Raw genomic sequence first — 19,121 nt, 5'->3', positions numbered from 1 at the left:
GCGGTGCGGTGCGGTGCGGAGGGAGGTGAGATGTAACAGATGTACGTACACTACTGGCCAAACAAATAAGTACACGCCTTCGAATTTCTTTCATGACTCCTACAATTTTTTTTGTTAAATGATGGCTTTCTAACTGATTAGATTATAGTAGATTAAAAAAAATGTTTAACACAATCATTTTTCATTTTAACTATGTAGTCTGTGTTCGATTAAAGCTAAAATGCATTAAAACGGGTGGGTCAAAATAACAAGTACAGCAATTCTACAAAAACAAAAACTCAAAACGTATCAACATTTTTCTACTATTTTCTTATTATCAGTAATCCCGTGATAATATACGGTAAAGCCGTATTATAGCCGCATTTTAAGTCATGGCATGGCAACGCAGTATGCAGTATACGCAGTACAATGTTTTTTCGCCCTATCTAAAGAATTGTATTTAACTCACATTTACTTAAATATGCAAGGAGTCAATAAAAACCTTAAGGCCAACCTTGACCAGGCCAACATGCCCATCCATAACAAATTGAAGCTTAAAATGTAATAAAGATTGTTCCCCACTTTAATTTTGGATTTAAATGATTTGCTGTCAAAACTGTCATCTTTAAAAAATATAAACAATTGCCAGCCATGCATTCAACAACGTTCGGGATATTTCATAGACAATTGTTTCGGTTCCTATGTACTTATTTTTTTTAGCCAGTAGTGTACATACATATGTACATACATATGTATGTATGTATGTATGTATGTATGTATGTACATACAACGGGAGCATGTTCAAATCAGCCACCTAAAAAAGAACACTTGCTGTACGTGTAAATATCAACATAGAAAACACATAAAGCTACGGTTTTTTTTTGGGCCATTAAAGGGCTTCTCATAAATTTAAGAAATACCTAAAGAATTAATACATCCAATTGAGGAATGAATATTGTTAAGTGGGATGGGGTCCCAGAAGGTGAAATGGAACACCAACACAAATTCAAGTATTGTGTACTCAGTGGTGCGAATCAACCAACCAGAGATAGCCAGATCCAAATCCCAAGGTTCATTTGCGTTTAAATGAACAACCCGCAACGGACCGCAGGGCATAACACATCCTTCCTCCCTGCCTGCCAGCATGCCAGCCTGCCTCTCTGCCGTAACTACTGCTTCTGGGCCTAATGAGTTATTGTGTGCCAATGCCCATCAGCTTTCCCCCATTCAAAGTTCAAACAGTGTCAATAATTACGCATATTACAGCAGTAAGAAAAACACGTAATCCCAACCCTTTCCCATTTCGGCCGAAAGATCTTGCACGCTGCATACGTGCAACCCTTACACTCGCCTTACTAAATGAATCGCTAGCGGCATGCTCTAATTGCCCGGCTGGCCCCCTGTTTTCCCCCAACTTCTTCCTTGCAACGGCAGCCCTACACACACTTTGCTGCTCTCATTTGAGATTTTTGATTCAGTTTGGGGCTACCGCTTTGAGGGATATGCATGACTTACCGGGCACAGTCTATTCCTTGGGGTCGCCCATTGATGTGCTCGGAACACGCTCCGATTGTGAAGCTGGAAGCCGCACCAGACGCATTTCCAACGCTGGCCACCGATGAGGAGCTGGGCGATATGGCCAGACCGCCACTGTTGCTGTTAGGAGAGCGATGTGGCTGAGGCTGAGACTGAGATTGAGCCAGAGACAGATGCTGGTGCTGGTTTTGGTGCGATGGGGGCGGCGATTTAACCCGTTGTTGGATATCAATGAGCTCGCAAGTCTTGCAATCCACCCCCTTGAAGTCGGGATGGTCGGGACATAAGCTGGGGAACAAGGAACTCTGTTGCTGTTGCTGTTGCTGCTGCTGCTGCTGCAGCTGCTGTTGAAGAAACTCCGTGAGAAGCTTGACCCTATTGGCATTTGGTTCGTTGGCGGCCAGCGCTGCCAAGGAGGCATGGAAGGAACTGACTTCGGGAGGAAATATGCTAACAGCCGCAGCCACCTGTTGCAGTTGCAAGAAATCTGCGCCTGCTGTATCCGACTCGTTTGGTTGAGGTGAAGTGCAAACAGAAGCTGTTGGGCTCTGACTCTTGGCATCATTCAGATATCCATATGATGTTGTTGGCGGCTCTATTCCTTGTCTACAATTCGTTGACTTATTTTTACTTATATTATCAGTACTAGGTAATGGGACCTCTCCCTCAACCACGGTTGCGGATGCGTATGCTGGTGAGCTTGATGAGGATACTTTTGATAGATTATTAGTCTTAGCTGTTGCTGAGTTTAAGGAACCAAATTTCACAGTTACTGATTTCGCTGCTACTTTAGTCGATGATGATGCGAGATTGGCACTAGGTGCTGCCATTCTTTTTCTATTAGCATGGTCCTGATCCTGATCCCGATCCCGATCCTGATCCTGATCCTGATCCTGATTATGCTCTGAGTCTTGCTCTTTCTCTTGCGCTACTCCTTTTTCCTGACCACGATCGTTTTCATGCTCATAAAGATCATGACTGACCTCTGACTCAGAAGCCAGAGGAGTACAATGTGCATCGGTGGCAAGTATAAGCTTCTCGACAGCACAAGTGGCATTAATGTCCAGGGGCTGCAGGAAGGATATCTGCGGCTTCTCATCCATATTACGCTGGATAATGGCACTGGAGTACTCGCGATTCAGTAGCTGCTGCTCGAGCTCTTCCAGATTGAGTCTGTGCTCTGTATTCGCATGCAGGCTAAATGATTTCACGTTGCCAAATGATAGTTTACATATAAAGCACATTAAAATTGGTTTTTGAATGTTAAGTGCTCCATTCGGATCCGGGCAAGTTGTATTTGCATCTTGCGCGGACACAACGCGGAAGGAATGGATCTTTGGACTTGATTTATAACCAAATCCCCCAGCAGGAGCACCACCAGCATCAGCTTCAGCTTCAGCATCAGCGTCGTCCTGATCCTCTTCCTGTTTATGTTTCTGTTCCTGTGGCTGTTGGTCTTCCTCCTTTTCCGGTCTTCGGTCTTTAGTCTTCGGTGGTCTTTTCACTAGTGTCGATGTTGAGGCATCTGAACTTTGGAGAGAGACAGAAACAGATTCACATCCATTGGCATTATCAGCATCGATAATATATGCGCTGCCATCGATATTGTAAACTATTTTGCCTTTGAAAGTTTCCACATCAGAACTGGACATTGGAGAGCCGTCGTCTTTAGCATTATTGAAACTGCAAATATTTCCAAATAAAAGTTTAAAATAAGTAAATGCTACATAAGATATTGAGTAAGTGTTTAATCTTAAAGCCTACTCGCCCAGACATTAGGGCATAAGGGCAACTAAGGGCCATGGCCTTCCTTTTCTTCATTCAGCACCCCTTAATTAAATGACCATCCTTTCGTAGCTCTCACATTACCAAAGAAGCAGCCCACGCAACTCCATAGACCTAGACATTTCTCAGACTGAGCCACAGGTCCAGGTCGACCGTGAGCACTTTTTGGTGGCAGTACACCTATGTACATATGTATGTATGTACATATGTATGTATGTATGTATGTATGTACATATGTATGTATGTATGTACATATGTATGTATGTACATATGTATGTATGTATGTAGATAAATGCGTAGTGAGGGGTGGTCAATTACCTGAAAATTATTTGATCACATCTACCCTTTCTCAATTAAAACACTCAATAGTTGGAACTAAAAGTAGTGCACTCTATATATATTCGAACTTTGAATTTTTATCGTGGCACGGTACAGCCCAACAGCCCCATTTTCTATGTCTGCATGTATATCCGTACGTAATTTACACTTTCTTACTTGATCAGTGGTTTGGTGTGGTCACAAATGGAAGGAAGGGTTCACTGCCTCTTATGGTTGTACACAAAACAAAGGAAGTCAAGGTTTTCCTTCTTCCCCATTCCCCATTCCCCATTCTCCGTCACCCATCCAGCAACCATCCCTTTCCCATTCTATCCCCACATATCCCTCTCCTCTCCACTCCACTCCTCTGCACTACCAGATTTCAGCTTGTGCTGCGCGTGCCTTGTTGTTGTACGTCTTTATTTCTGTGGAGTCGTCTTTATCTGTTCTTCATATTCCTCAACTGGTTTGACTCAGTCGTCTTTGTAGTCTTTTGCTTTTGCTTATGCTTATGCTTATATATGTATGTAGCCAGCACCCTGTACAGTGTACACCCACACACAAATTCCGTAATATATCAGCCACCACCATCGAGTGGCATGCAGCGCTGTGCGGTTTGGTTTTAGTTCAATCTTCGACTTTGGATTTAGCAGGCAAGTTGGGGTAGCCGAGCAGAGTTGGTATGCAAACAACTCTTGAAGCACAGCACTCAAAAGCCAGGCAAGAACCAGGTTCATGTTTAGGTCGATCGGCGCTGCGCGTCTGTCTTCCCATTACACCTTTAGTCTTCTTAATAATTTTTTGCTCTTTCTTGTCGACAATGCGTTGCCAGCGCCTGAAACTTACTTATTTTTACCTTAACCATTCCATCCCATTGTCGTCTCACATTAAAGGCGTCGTCTCTTCCCAACTTTGCGAGTTGGTTTATATAGTTACATATACATACATACATATACGAATAGTTTATTGAAACGAGAGAAAAGCATTTCCCAAGCCACTGCGTTCATCTTTCACCAGTGCTTCCATACATATTCGAATTGGCGATGCAGTCTTGACATTTCTACTCAGTCTAACGTTGCTCTATTTAAACAGATTTACTACTATATACATACATGGGACTACGGTACATGTCTGTATTAAAGTGATCCAAGACCAGACATCATTTTTGTATTTTTGGTTCCTTTGGTTCTGTGACTATTTGCTCAGCAATGCATGAAATTATTTCAAATTACATTCGCAACAAAAGCTTTATACAGGATATGTACATATGTATGTACAAAGCTGTACATACATAGCTCGTGAAGCAATTGTCAGTGCGCCTAACATATCAGTCAGAAGAGTAAAAAGAGTGTTGTATTTGTGGTCGAAGCAAGTTGCGTAACGGACCGGGAAGAGCTTTCCGATATACAAAAAAAAGTATAAAAGTACATAAATTCTTGATCAGCATAAATAGCCGGTCGATATGTGTATGTAGCTATGATTCTCTGTCCGTTGGTCCGTGCCTGTTTTTCAGAGACTTTAAAAGGCAGTCACCAAAATTTGAGTGAAGACTCATGTGATATCATACTGAATCAAGTTTGTTTCAAAATTATGCCCTGCCCCCTTAAAGCGCGAAAATCTGCTGTATCCACAATTTTAAAGATAGAAGAAACTAAAAACGCAGTTCCGTAGGGAACTCCTAAGGTGTAAAAAGTGATGTATGTAGATGTTCATATGTACATGACAGATGTAGCAATAATGTGAAATTCTAAAAAATCATAGGGATACATACATACATATGTATGAATGAATGTATTTATCTCACTAAAGTTACGAATTAAATAAATATGTACATATGAATATATATGTACATCTAAATGTATGTACATACATATATACTTAGTGAGTACCGGGTATAAGAGTTGTTCTCCTTTTTTTTATACCCGGTACTCGAAGAGTAAATAGGGAATATTGTATTTGTGCGAATAACGGTTGTATGTAACGCACAGAAGGAAACGTCTCCGACCCCATAAAGTATATATATTCTTGATCAGCATCAATAGCCGAGTCGATTGAGCCATGTCTGTCTGTCTGTCTGTCGCTCCGTCCGTCTGTCCGTCCGTCCGTGTTGTTTGTCGGCTAGTTCTCAGAGACTATAAGAGCTAGAGCCACCAAATTTTGCATCCAGACTGCTGTATGCTCCACTGAAACCAGTGTATTTCAAAAATTAGCCCCGCCCCCTTCCGCCCCCGCAAAAGGGCGAAAACCTGCCAAAAATTCTGTAGGGAATGACCATATCGATCAGATCACCAAATTGGGATCCAATTGGATCAATATTATAGCCACAATGAAGAAATTAATTTGCAGTGGCTAAACCCCATCTCGCAGCTTATATTTGTGTTTTTCACATTTTTCGCCTCTGCCTCTCGCGTTTCTCTGCCTCTGCTGGGACTCTGCAGTTTGTGGCTCTAGGAAAGGGGGCGAGCTAAAGGAGCGTGTTGGCGTGAGAAGTGTTGTAGATAGATGTAGATGACAAATGAAGAAAAAGGTAAAATTTGACAAAAAACCGCTAAGGTACAGATGTAGTACTGAGTGCCGGGTATAAAAGTTGTGACGCGTAAGAAGCGTCTCACACGTCCCTTCTCGTTTCATTTTGGGAACCGAACCTCTCCACTTGGTTGGGTTCAAATTCAAGATTCTTCATCCCCCGGGCACCCTTTTAATATCGCATCTGTTGATTCTCTGTGGGTGAGGCGAGTGTGTGTCGTGTCCCCTTTTTTTACACAGCAATACCACATGCATTTGTACACACTAACAACGGTACATGTACATATGTATGTATGCAAATTACAGCCGCTTTGAATGCACTTGCATGCAGAAACGATTTATTGACCTTAGTGAATGCCAGTGCAACAATAGCTGATACACATACGAGCACACACATAATTACACAGAACACATGCGAAACTGCACGCATAATAATATTTAAGTTGTCATCAGAGCTAAAGTTGTCATTAAATAGCTATAAAGCAGTTGGGAAAACGTAGTTTCAGATAATTGTCTAGTCGGGAGTTGCGTCGAGTTGAGTTGAGTCAAGTAATTACCCATTTTACATTGTTTGTGTTCCCTTTTACCCTCTGGTGGTTGTCATCGCTGTTATTCTCGTTGTAGAGAGCTCTGGGCCTGCGTCTGGGTCTGCTCTTCCTATCCTTCCTCCCTACCACCCTTTACACTTTAAACAAGGAAGACGTATCTTGACTTTATTTACCAGTTATGGAGTATTACCCGTAATGCATTTAAAAGATTAGAAGCCCTCGCTACCATCAAATGGGTTCAATAAGGATCATAACTTACAAATGTACATGCATACATATGTACATATGTCATCGCGAAGTAAAACTTAACGGTCGTACCGCGAGAGGGATACGGAGAGTAGGGGGGTTTTTAGTGGGTGAGGTAATTCCAAGTCCCACACTTATCGGCTTTCAATGCTTTTCCCTCCTATACATACAAAAAAAAAAAAAAAAAAATACATATGTCAAAAGCATTGACTTAACATTTCAACGATTCCAGAATAGTATCAATATTAATTAAACGCACTTTAATATTATCTTTAATACCATTGGTGCTTGCTTCTTGGTGCCAGTGCCATTAAAGAGTACTCAGTATTTTCAAGGAGACGGGTCGGAATGGTAAGGGCAGCAAGTAAAAGATGTATGTATGTATACAAAGATCTTATGTATGGGTTCAGGTTTTTTTTTACCAAGAAATCGTCTTTTGTTCTCGGGGATTCAGCATAAAAAGTTGCGAATATAAAACAAAAGTGTCACTTGGCGAGGGTCTGGAGGAACCAGAGAGGTCCAGGTTTAGCTTGCATTGTTTTTCCCTTTGTCGCTGGCTTGGCTTGTGTTGATTCATTTTTTTCCGGAATATGTATTCATGTAGGTATGAATGTATGTATGTCTGTATGTACATATGTATGTCTGTATGTATATGGCCATTTGATTTTTTATGCTGTGGCTTCCACAAAAGCTCCACAATCATTCATTTCGGTAAGATCAATGGATCGATACAATATACCTGGGGAGGCTGAGAATTGCGACAAAAAGGAAAACTGGAGGCAAAAGCCAAACGGTATGAGCTCTTGGGATCGGGACGATACGGAACGGAACTGAACGGAAAAGGGAAGGGATTTCGAAGCCTCCGTTGATGAACTCTTTTCAAAATTCTCGAAACGAGTTGCACAAAAACAACAATAAATTTCATTTATTTTAAGCCTTTTCAGCCTTCATTAAAATTGTCGCGTATTGTTTTCATCGCATGAATATGTTAATGAATGGTTGTAAGCAGGACACATTCACACACATCGAAATGTACACATGTATGTACGTTCGAATGTACATACATACATACATATGTATGTATGTACAAACATATGCAATGCCTCAGCATGACGACAATGCAAGGGCAAGGGCAACGAAAATGCCTTCGCTACCGACTACGGAGCGTGACACATAACAATGCGAGCCCATGCCATTGTTGTAGCTCTGGATCTTAAGTATGTATATATGTACATATATATGTATGTATTTCTATAACTATTTTTACTATTTTGTCCAGTTAAATGACATGTATCTACATTTATGTAAATTCATATCCATATAGATATACTTACATACATACATATGTTCGTATGTAGCTATGTACACATGTCTACGTTTCTATGTTTATGTATTGGCTATGTACCTACATATCTATTGAATCTGTATTCACTGCACTTTTGAGGACGTAGATACATACATACATATGTACATGCATACGTACATACATACATAGGTGAGTTGCACATTTCTACTAAAATTACAGGCTACATGACCGCTCTCCCTCCACGACTGTTTTAAAAAGTGACATCGGCCTCTGACACAGCTAGTCAACATCACTTCGCGACTTCAAGACAGCAATTCATCATTTTCAGTTATATTGTCCGTTAGGTTAGACCCAAAAATAATGAGAACGAAATTGAATGAAACTAGACTAAGATAGGCTGAGGCGATGGCAGAATCGTTGAAGTTGATGCCGGTGCCAATTCAGAGTCACCCTCTTTTTTGCAATCAATAGCCAATACATAGACTTAGCCACACATACATACATATGTATACAGATACAGATTCATACAGAACATTCATAAGTCATGCTGCGGAATAGGAATTGAGAGAAAAATGTCCACAGGCTTCATTATGAAATGTACATACCCTAGTCTCAGACGTCAGTACCCAAGTATATACCAGTATAAGTGTAGTGTAGTATACGAGTGTACCAATGTACCAATGTAAGAAACAGGGCAAATAAGCCCTGAACATTCCCTGTTTCAGGGAAAATACAATGAGACTGTGCAAAGGAAGGCGCAGCACAATTTGAATCCATAAATTCATAAGCAAGAGCTGCACACAATGAACATGAGCACGAGGATGAGGACGAGGATCTGGATGTGGATGTGGTTGTGGATGTGGTTGTGGATGCGGAGGACCAGCAAAATAGAAGGCCGAGAAGGAGTAAAAAAGCAATAATAAAACGAATTAATGCACTGTAAATATATATGGACACAATATCAAAGAGAACAAAAACAAAGATGAAGAAGAAGAAAATGAAAAAATGTATTGTGTTTTATTGAAAGAATTGTTTTCTTTGCCTTCTTTTCTCAGAACAGAAAAGAACAGAACTAAACAGAACGGTGTTCCGTACGTAGGCCCGAACACAATGCGGATCATGTGAGTAGAGACTGGAATCGGAATGGGGACTGTGTGAGATTGTGATTGGAGTGGGACAGTGAGTAAAAGCTGGACGGAGGCAGTTGAGCTGCTAAATCTAGATGACAGTGTCTGAGTGTACACTGTGACTTGACCCAAACATATTCTTAGTTGAATATGTGCATACACATGTACATACATATGTATGTATTTACATCCATCATAGTACATACATATGTACAATACATAGGCCCGTCGGGAGCAAATATGTACATACGTACACACAAAAAGTTCGACTATATTAGGTAAGAATTAAATTCAGATTTACATATGTATGTACCTTCAGAATTAAATATGTAAATACATGTACATACATACATATGTATGTATGTATGTACATACATATTTACATATGTACATATATAGGTCCTCAGGGGCATAACAGAATGTCAATGTACATTGTACTTATGTACATACATATGTAGGTATGTATATACTTTCTTGGGTCGGAAACGTTTCCATTTGTGCGTTACATATGTACTTATGTATATCTACTTTCGAGCACAAATTCGGTCTCGACAAAAAGACAAAACGCTATCACTCAGTTTATGGACATTTCAACTTATTTATTTCCATTTCCAAACCAAGACGTGCAACCCTGACAATAACCCACTTGCCTGGAGATATTACTTCCTCTAGATCAGTGGTCGGTATCAGTACAATAACAGTCAGGCAACACGGCACAATAGAATGATACAAAATGTTATTGTACTAGTGCCGATTATGTATGTACATGTTCTTCAAATGTATTTAAAATGTATTTCAAAGAGAAAATCTGCTGTATCCACAATTTAAAAAAGAAAATAAATCTAAAAATGCCATTCTGTAGGAAAGGACCATATTTATCAGATCACCGTCTTGGGATCAGATTAGATCCTTATTATAGCCAGAATGAAGAAATTAATTTGCAGTAGCTACCCCCACCCCTTCCAGCAACTATTTTTGGTTTTTGCACATTCTCTTGTTCCACACTCTGCTTCGTGTAGTGTGTGGCTCTTGGGGAGTGGGGAGAGCTAAAAGAGATGTAGATGTAGATGACATTCATAGATATGTAGAAAACATTTAAAATGTAAAATTTGAAAAAACCACGTAGATTCAAATGTACTACTGAGTACCGGGTATAAAAGATGTGACGCCTAAGAAGCGTCTCACACGTCCCTTCTCGTTTATAGTTATTTTCTTCTTCCCTTCCTATCAAGAGATAAAAGAAACAAATGCAAAATGCTATCCGGGTGGATGGACAATCTCTTTCACTCCCTGTGAAATTCTCACTTTAATTGAACGGCGACAGATAACGTTAATTCCTTCATTCCGGATGTAAAAATTATCCGATTGGGTCTGCATGGACCAATTGTGCATATTACAAAAATATGTGTCAAGGCAAGCACCTGCATGTACATATGTACATAAATATTTACATATGTATGTACATATATATGTATTTATGTATGTACGTATGTATGTACATACATATGTATGCATGTACTCGTATCTACAACTAAATGAATATTTTGTTAGCCATAGAAGTAGGTGGAACTTACCAATTCTATTGGTTCTTTAGCCATTTAATGCTCTGGAAGGGAAAGAGTGTTCTTTAATTAGTGTTAAAATAAATAATGTGTCATAAATATTTATACATGTTTGATAGTTCGATTTAAAGAGTATACAATGCTCAAGGCTGTTTTAAGCGTTTGCTTATTTGTGTGCGTATAAAACAGACATAACGGAAGACCAGAACGCTTAATATTCATATGTATGTACATATGTATGTACATATGTATATATGCACGTACATATACATATATGTATGTAAATATATCCGTTCCAGTCCTTCGAATTGAACAAGTGACACCTTTGCATTCCATATTCTTGTTTTACAAGACTTTAGAAAAATACCCATGAAAACTGCTGTTCAACGAAAGAGTAGTGCTGGGTATTGCTAGTGCAAGTATATAAAAAAGAAATAAATAAATAAATCAAATCAACTAAAACGAGAAGGGACGTGTGAGACCCTTCTTACCCGTCACAACTTTTATACCCGGTACTCAGTAGGACATCTGTACCTTAGTGGTTTTTTTAAAATTTTACATTTGACATTTTTGATAGTTTCTACATACATATGTCATTTACATGCTGATCAAGAATATATGTATTTATGTCTATACTTTGTGGGGTCGGAAACGTCTCCTTCTGTGTTTTACATATGTATGTATGTATGCACATCCACTTTGTGCACAAATACAATATACCCTATTTATTCTTCGAGTACCGGGCACAAAAAAGTCACCATCAGTAAGCCTAATTTATATATTGAATATTTTGATGGAATTTGAATATAGCGGTACTTCTATTTATTGAGCGTAGCAGAAATCATTGGTCGGTCCAGTAGGGTTGACTTAAGAATTAGACTAAAAACTAAAATCAGGAGGTATAATGGAATTCAAAATGAATTTGAATGTGCGTTTACTGTTATATTAAATAGTTTAAATTAAAAGAAGCACCCTGAAAAATGATTTTTTATGCGAAAAAACTGTCTTTTAGTAGATGGTCGAAGATGGTTGAAGGCAAGACCAAGGTCTTCGATATCCTCAATATCCTCCTTTAGCTCGCCACCCTCCCCTATAGACACACACTGCAGAGTCGCTGCAGAGGCAGCGGCAGAGGCAGCGGCAGAGGCAGCGGCAGAGATGTGTCAGGGGCAGAGGCCATAAACAGCTCGAAGCAGAGTGTGAATGCTGCGGGACGGGGTGGGTTTGGCCACTGAAAATTAATTTCTTCATTGTGGCTATAATAATGATCCAATCGGATCAATTTGGTGATCTGATAGATATGGTCATTCCCTACGGAATGGCGTTTTTAGTTTTCTGTTATCTTCAAAATTGTAGATTTGGGAGGTTTTCGCCCTTTTGCGGAGGCGGAAAGGGGCGTGGCTCTTATAGTCTCTGAGAACTAGACGACAAACAAGACGGACAGACGGACGGACGGACAGACAGACATGGCTCAATCGACTCGGCTATTGATGCTGATCAAGAATATATGTATATACTTTATGGGGTCGGAAACGTTTCCTTCTGTGCGTTACATACATTCACTTTGTGCACAAATACAATATACCCTATTTACTCTTCGAGTACCGGGCACAAAAAGTCACCATCAGTAAGCCTAATTTATATATTGAATATTTTGATGGAATTTGAATATAGCGGTACTTCTATTTATTGAGCGTAGCAGAAATCATTGGTCGGTCCAGTAGGGTTGACTTAAGAATTAGACTAAAAACTAAAATCAGGAGGTATAATGGAATTCAAAATGAATTTGAATGTGCGTTTACTGTTATATTAAATAGTTTAAATTAAAAGAAGCACCCTGAAAAATGATTTTTTATGCGAAAAAACTGTCTTTTAGTAGATGGTCGAAGATGGTTGAAGGCAAGACCAAGGTCTTCGATATCCTCAATATCCTCCTTTAGCTCGCCACCCTCCCCTATAGACACACACTGCAGAGTCGCTGCAGAGGCAGCGGCAGAGGCAGCGGCAGAGGCAGCGGCAGAGATGTGTCAGGGGCAGAGGCCATAAACAGCTCGAAGCAGAGTGTGAATGCTGCGGGACGGGGTGGGTTTGGCCACTGAAAATTAATTTCTTCATTGTGGCTATAATAATGATCCAATCGGATCAATTTGGTGATCTGATAGATATGGTCATTCCCTACGGAATGGCGTTTTTAGTTTTCTGTTATCTTCAAAATTGTAGATTTGGGAGGTTTTCGCCCTTTTGCGGAGGCGGAAAGGGGCGTGGCTCTTATAGTCTCTGAGAACTAGACGACAAACAAGACGGACAGACGGACGGACGGACAGACAGACATGGCTCAATCGACTCGGCTATTGATGCTGATCAAGAATATATGTATATACTTTATGGGGTCGGAAACGTTTCCTTCTGTGCGTTACATACATTCACTTTGTGCACAAATACAATATACCCTATTTACTCTTCGAGTACCGGGTATAATAACATTGGGCATGTTGGGTTAACCCTTATAAGCTCCAGCCCATATAAACATTGACGTATTTCATAAAGTGGTGTTTGCAAGCATACCTTTTAATACAAAACAGTAATATTACTTTCCAGTAATATTACCAGTAATATATCCGTCAACCAGAGCACAGTTTTGCCAATTGGTTTATGAATTATAGTCTGAGATCCTATTTAAGATGGGGCAGGACATTATGTACACATGCCAGGTGGGAGTTATTGGCATTATTGGCATTAATCCAAAAAATAGAGCTAGAGCTTTACAAATTGGCATGAATGTTCGTTAGACTTTAGTCTAAGTAGTAGAAAAGTAGAATTTCAGAAAAAAAGGGAGCCTTTTGAGCTCCGCCTATCTCCCGCCACCATACGAGCTGCAACCCATTTACGTCGTATTTATTATAAAAAATGTATTCAAAAGATTAATTATGATAAAAGATCCTTTAAAACATTTTAGAACTTAACAAAAATATATTTTATTGAATGATTGTTTGGTTAAAAGTTATTTGAGTGGAATCGCTCCAACGTGCGATTGCATTTCGCTCAGTACTTGTTTACCTAAGCAACAATATGGATTATTTTCGTTTAAATTGTAATGGTTTCATCTTTAGTTAGACAGTTTTCGTCAAAACTTTCTACAGTTCTACATTTTATTGCGTCTGCTTCGCGATTGTTGTTGTTCCAGACCTCCAGGAATGCTGCATGAGGAAACTCATAAGCATCTGCAAAATCAAAAACTTTCCGAAAAGGGGTAAAAAACGGGCAAAAAGCATTCACACAACATGATTCTATAATAATTGGTTAATAACATGTAACTTGAACCTCTGTGCAGTGGTGTGCTGTGCAAAAGTAATATTCCATAGAAAACACGAGCAATTGTTAGTACCAAGCTAAAAATAAACACGAACAAAACATTGGACAATTAAATAACTACACACACCTATAAAAAAATGTTTTAGCAATTAATTGAAATACCTCGACCTATTATTTCCATATTTTTACCTTTATTTAAACTTTGAAATCCAGCTACAATTAAAGCTGCAAGTTACTCTATTTTTCCCGCACTTTTTCACAAGCATCTCAAATCAGCCGACTTTGAAAGCGCGCAAAAAATGTATGGTACTCCATAAAATCTTCTAAAACCAGTTTTAGTCTATCTTGATATTCAGGAATCAGAAAATTTAAGGAGCGTTCAGATATTTTACCCAAAAAAAATTACATTAATGCCAAAAATAGTGAAATGGGTAAAATATCCATGCATCCCTTGGGTCGTGGGAAGTTGTAAAAAACTTCCTAATATGATGTTTTCTACAAAAATCTAAGCAAATGGACATTAGTTTGACTGGGGCGAAATAAATGCACGTTCGAGAAATTAAGCCAGTTTCTGAATATTTTTTTCTGAATTTCGGAATATTTTTTTCGAAAGTGGTGGTACTTTTACCATTCTTAGGTCTTCTGACGAGAGAGGGAGATTTTTGTTTTGTTTTTTCGAACAAGTCACTGAATCACTAACTGACATTGTGTGGCCCTCATTGTAGTGTCTGAACCGAATAACAATATCAAACAAAACAGGATCCGCCGGAACAGTCATTTTATATCTTAGTTGCCTTTGGTTTACTAAATTTTATCAGTATTATTTGATCAACACAATTTTACAAAAAGTAATGAACAGAATTAGACAGCTTTTTTATTATTTTTTTTCAAGACAAAAACGTTGTCTTCTTACTAATCAGGCTATACATATCTTTCGAAAGAAGCTAAAAAGAGAATCCTATATGAAATGCGATTGTCGTTTCTATAATTTTGTTCGTCCCTGTATGTACACACATAGTATGTATGTATGTACATATGTATTTATAATGATTAACTTGGTGGAAAATGTCTATAAAATGAATCCGATCGAATAAAGATTCAGAAACCAAGTAAATACATAGTACATACATCCATATGTGCATTCATACATTTGTATGTACATACATACATTTTGTGGTATTTACATCTACATACAAGTGTACGTTCATATGAATATTACATCCAGAAGGCTGTATATGAACATGTGTACATATGTACATACTTACATATATTATTGATCACCACCAAACGTCCATTACCCAGAGACTTAAATTAAACTCGGTTATTTTGATATCACAAGCTTATTACATATTCAGCAAGAAAGGGGTATACGAAACTCTAGTTTCTGTCTAATGAGCTCAACATGCGACTGGACTGAAAAATTTCGCGTAACTCAGCTCAACTCTTTCTTCCTATTCACTTGTATAGGTTAATCTTCTTCTCTCTTTTGTCGAGCAGTAATTAAATATTGTATTCACGTAATTGGCTTTATGTGCATGCAAAGGTTCATACATTTGCCGTTCATTTATTTGCCAACACAGTACGCATAAATGCTGAGTTCTAACTCATGTCTACATGTCTACATGAACTTGGCCACGCCAAGATTTTATGTTTGTATGCGCATGAGCACAGCCCTCTTGGATCATTTAAACAGTTCAATGCCCAAAAATTGTCGTCGATGTCGATGTGTGTGCACACACACACAACACATCACACGCCACATCAAACACAAAAGGTGCTGAACTATTTCAAATGCGCAAAGCTGCCCTCGGAGTTCTCGCTCGTCAACCAATTCAACCGCACGGCACGGCACGTACATACTTATGTACATATGTACATTGCCTGAGACACCAATCCTATCGTGATATCAATATCTTTGAATTTGATTTTGGACGCTGTATCAGCAATAGATAGGTGGGTCGGAAAAGTAAGAGCACTAGCAGTGAGCAATCGTGCAAGTTTCAATATGGAGCATTATTTTCGACTGGTGCTTTGCAACCCCATCTTAGTTTACCTGGTTTTATCATTACCTCCTTTGTCCGGCAGATTTCGAATTTCTTGTTCCTTCAAAATCTTCACTCCCTTGCTTTGGTTTCCCTTCGCAGCGTGCACGGTTTAAAACCAATCTACCCTAATTGGCAGTATTGAAGATAATTGTTGTTAATTGGTATCCTTCTTCTCAACTTTTCTCTAACCTGGCCATCACCGCGGTAGGGGGTAGCACAAACATACACACAGCATATACACATGTTCATAAGTGAGCAAATCACGCATGCGGAATATTTGTATTCCCTAAAAACAGACGGGATCCGTTCAGGTTCTTTCTTTTTCGATTACGCTCCAAGCTCAATATGAATTTAGATCAGGACTCTATTCTGTTATTATCAGTGATCGCTTCCGCGCTCAGCCAGTAAACAGGTGCCAATTTCAATTAGCCATCTAACATCTCTAATTTTTACCTTACACCCATTCATATTGCTCATAGGACCTATCCTGTTGATGTAATCACACATAACTGGAGTAGATTGCGCTCTTTCCATGCGGCAACCTGCTAATTGAGCGACACTGCGCCTGCTTAGCAGTTGTACACAAATTTGTGTACCCATACACATACCCCTGGTACCCGGTACCACTTCTCTTTCAACTTAATACTAATTATAACCATGATTATTTTTTCCCATTTTCTCTCTTTCGCCATCAATTCGGAGTCGGTAAACTTGTTTTGTTGGTTGGTGAGTGTGTGTCAAGTGATGTGATTGCGGGCGATTCAAAAAGTAATTCAAAGAAGACGACTCGGAAAGCAATGTGAAAAATAAGAGGGGCATAAGCGCAGCGGAAGTTGTCGAGACGCTTTTTCACTCATAATTAAAAGAGATTATTGCTGAAGGAGGCTCTCTTTGTGTGCGTGCTCATCGGCACATATGGATGTATATGTGTACAAGAATATGTATGTATGTACATACATATGTATATGTAGGTGTTACAAAACTATCGAAAAACGTACGTGAATTATGTTAACTCTGATATACATATGTACATGCACATATACTCGCAAATAAATACATACATACATAGATACATAATCAGTTTTGGCTTTGGACTTACGAGTATCTACATACGTGTGTATGAACATACATATGTACTTGTAGATATTTAAATTTTGCTTGTATTTATATATATATATATACAAGGAGCACCCGGTGTAGGAATAGAATTCCGGTGGAGCTGGTCCATACTATCCTTTTGTCCTAGTGTTTGTTTCCCCTGACAATATTTAATATATTATTTTATTTTATTTTCTCATAGTGTTTCCACTTTTCGAACATCCATATTATACCCGGTACTTGAAGAGTAAATAGGGTATATTGTATTTGTGGGGAATAGCGGATGCTTGTAACGCACAGAAGGAAACGTTTCCGACCCCATAAAGTATATACATACATACATATGTACATACATACATATATACTTAATCAGCATAAATAGCCGAGTCTATATCTGTATGTCTGTCTGTCCGTCCGTCTTGTTTGTCGGCTTGTTCTCAGAGACTATAAAAGCTAAAGCCACCAAATTTTGGCTCCAGACCATGGTGAAATTAGTATTAGTAATTTTACCATGCTCCAGACTGCTGTTTGCTCACACTGATACCAGTGTATTTCAAAACTTAGTCCCTCCCCATTCCGCCATTCCGTAGGAAATGACTGTATCTATCAGATCACCGATCCGATTGGATCATTAATATAGACAGAATGAAGAAATAATTTTGCAGTGGATAAACCCACCCCATCCAGCATTTTTTTGTTTTTTACACATTCTCTCATTCCACTGCACTATGCTTCAGTGTGCTGCTCTAGGGGAGGGGGGCGAGCTAAAAGAATGTGTTGGCGTGAGAAGTTATGTAGATGTAGATGACATATGTAAAAAATGTAAAATTTGAAAAAAAAAAAATAATAAATAACCGTAATGTACAGATGTCTTACTGAGTACCGGGTTTAAAAGTTTAAAAGTTGTGACGCGTAAGAAGCGTCTCACATGCCCCTTCTCGTTTTTCATTTACAGCCTCATCCGATTTGAATTAAATAATGGGTTAAGATAGCCAAATATGGATATTTAGTACAAATATTTGTGTATAATCTTTATATGAAATTCTTTATAAAAAGAAGAAGAAAGTTTAATTCACTTAGGTCTGCGTAGCCGTATTCCCTGTGCTCAACAAATTCGTTGCCCCCAACGGGTAACAACCGAACGATCTCTAACAACACTCACACGCAGACACACTTTCGCGAATGTGCAGTGGGAGAGGAAGATAATAATGATTCGCCAATTTAATAATAATTCCTCTAATAATTATACAGTAACTATAATAATGGTCACATTAAAACACGAATTTCGTTGAAAAATTTAATTTCAACACATTTTTGGGCTTGTGTTTTTTACCGCTGCGTGTCTGTCTGTCTGTCTATTTACCTTTCCCGTGTGCTCGCCTTTCCACTCGCAGAGCAGAGCTACTTCCATGAGCAGAACCACATTTAATTGTTCTGATCTCAAACAACGACCATTATTCGGTCAGCAGCGAAGCCGTAAAGGGAACCAGCTGACTTTTTTATTTTTCCTAAGTATGTACATATGTAGTTTCATAAGTGCATTTGCAAATTGAAACGATTTTCATGGTGGCATGTTTAAATTCCTATGAATGTATCTCTTCTACATCTGATAATAGTCTGTCGATGTAGACGATTTAGGCAACCTTACCAAGAAAAGGCTAAACAAAATAATAAAAAACTTAGTGGCCTTTAAACCTTATGAGAGCAAACAAATAAATGTGCACATATGTATG

The 19,121-nt window shown here is 38.9% G+C and overlaps 1 protein-coding gene across 5 annotated transcripts in view; it reads right to left on the bottom strand.

Annotated features, from left to right (window-relative positions):
* The window catches only part of LOC117902914 (zinc finger protein 2), a 47,140-nt gene that overhangs the window by 16,729 nt on the left and 11,290 nt on the right, over positions 1-19,121 (bottom strand). For all 5 annotated transcript variants that reach the window (XM_034814483.1, XM_034814484.1, XM_034814487.1 and 2 more), the window contains 2 exons: positions 10,946-10,977; positions 1,495-3,198 (listed from right to left, as the gene is read on the bottom strand). In XM_034814483.1, the coding sequence (XP_034670374.1) occupies positions 1,495-3,167 (1,673 nt within the window). In that variant the 5' untranslated portion in view covers positions 3,168-3,198; positions 10,946-10,977. The remainder of the gene's footprint in view (positions 1-1,494; positions 3,199-10,945; positions 10,978-19,121) is intronic.

The sequence above is a fragment of the Drosophila subobscura genome, chromosome dot (assembly GCF_008121235.1).
Source record: "Drosophila subobscura isolate 14011-0131.10 chromosome dot, UCBerk_Dsub_1.0, whole genome shotgun sequence".
In the NCBI taxonomy this organism is placed as follows: Eukaryota; Metazoa; Arthropoda; class Insecta; order Diptera; family Drosophilidae; genus Drosophila; species Drosophila subobscura.
Note: the sequence above shows the minus strand (reverse complement) of the source record. Positions and strands in the feature narration are given on the sequence as shown.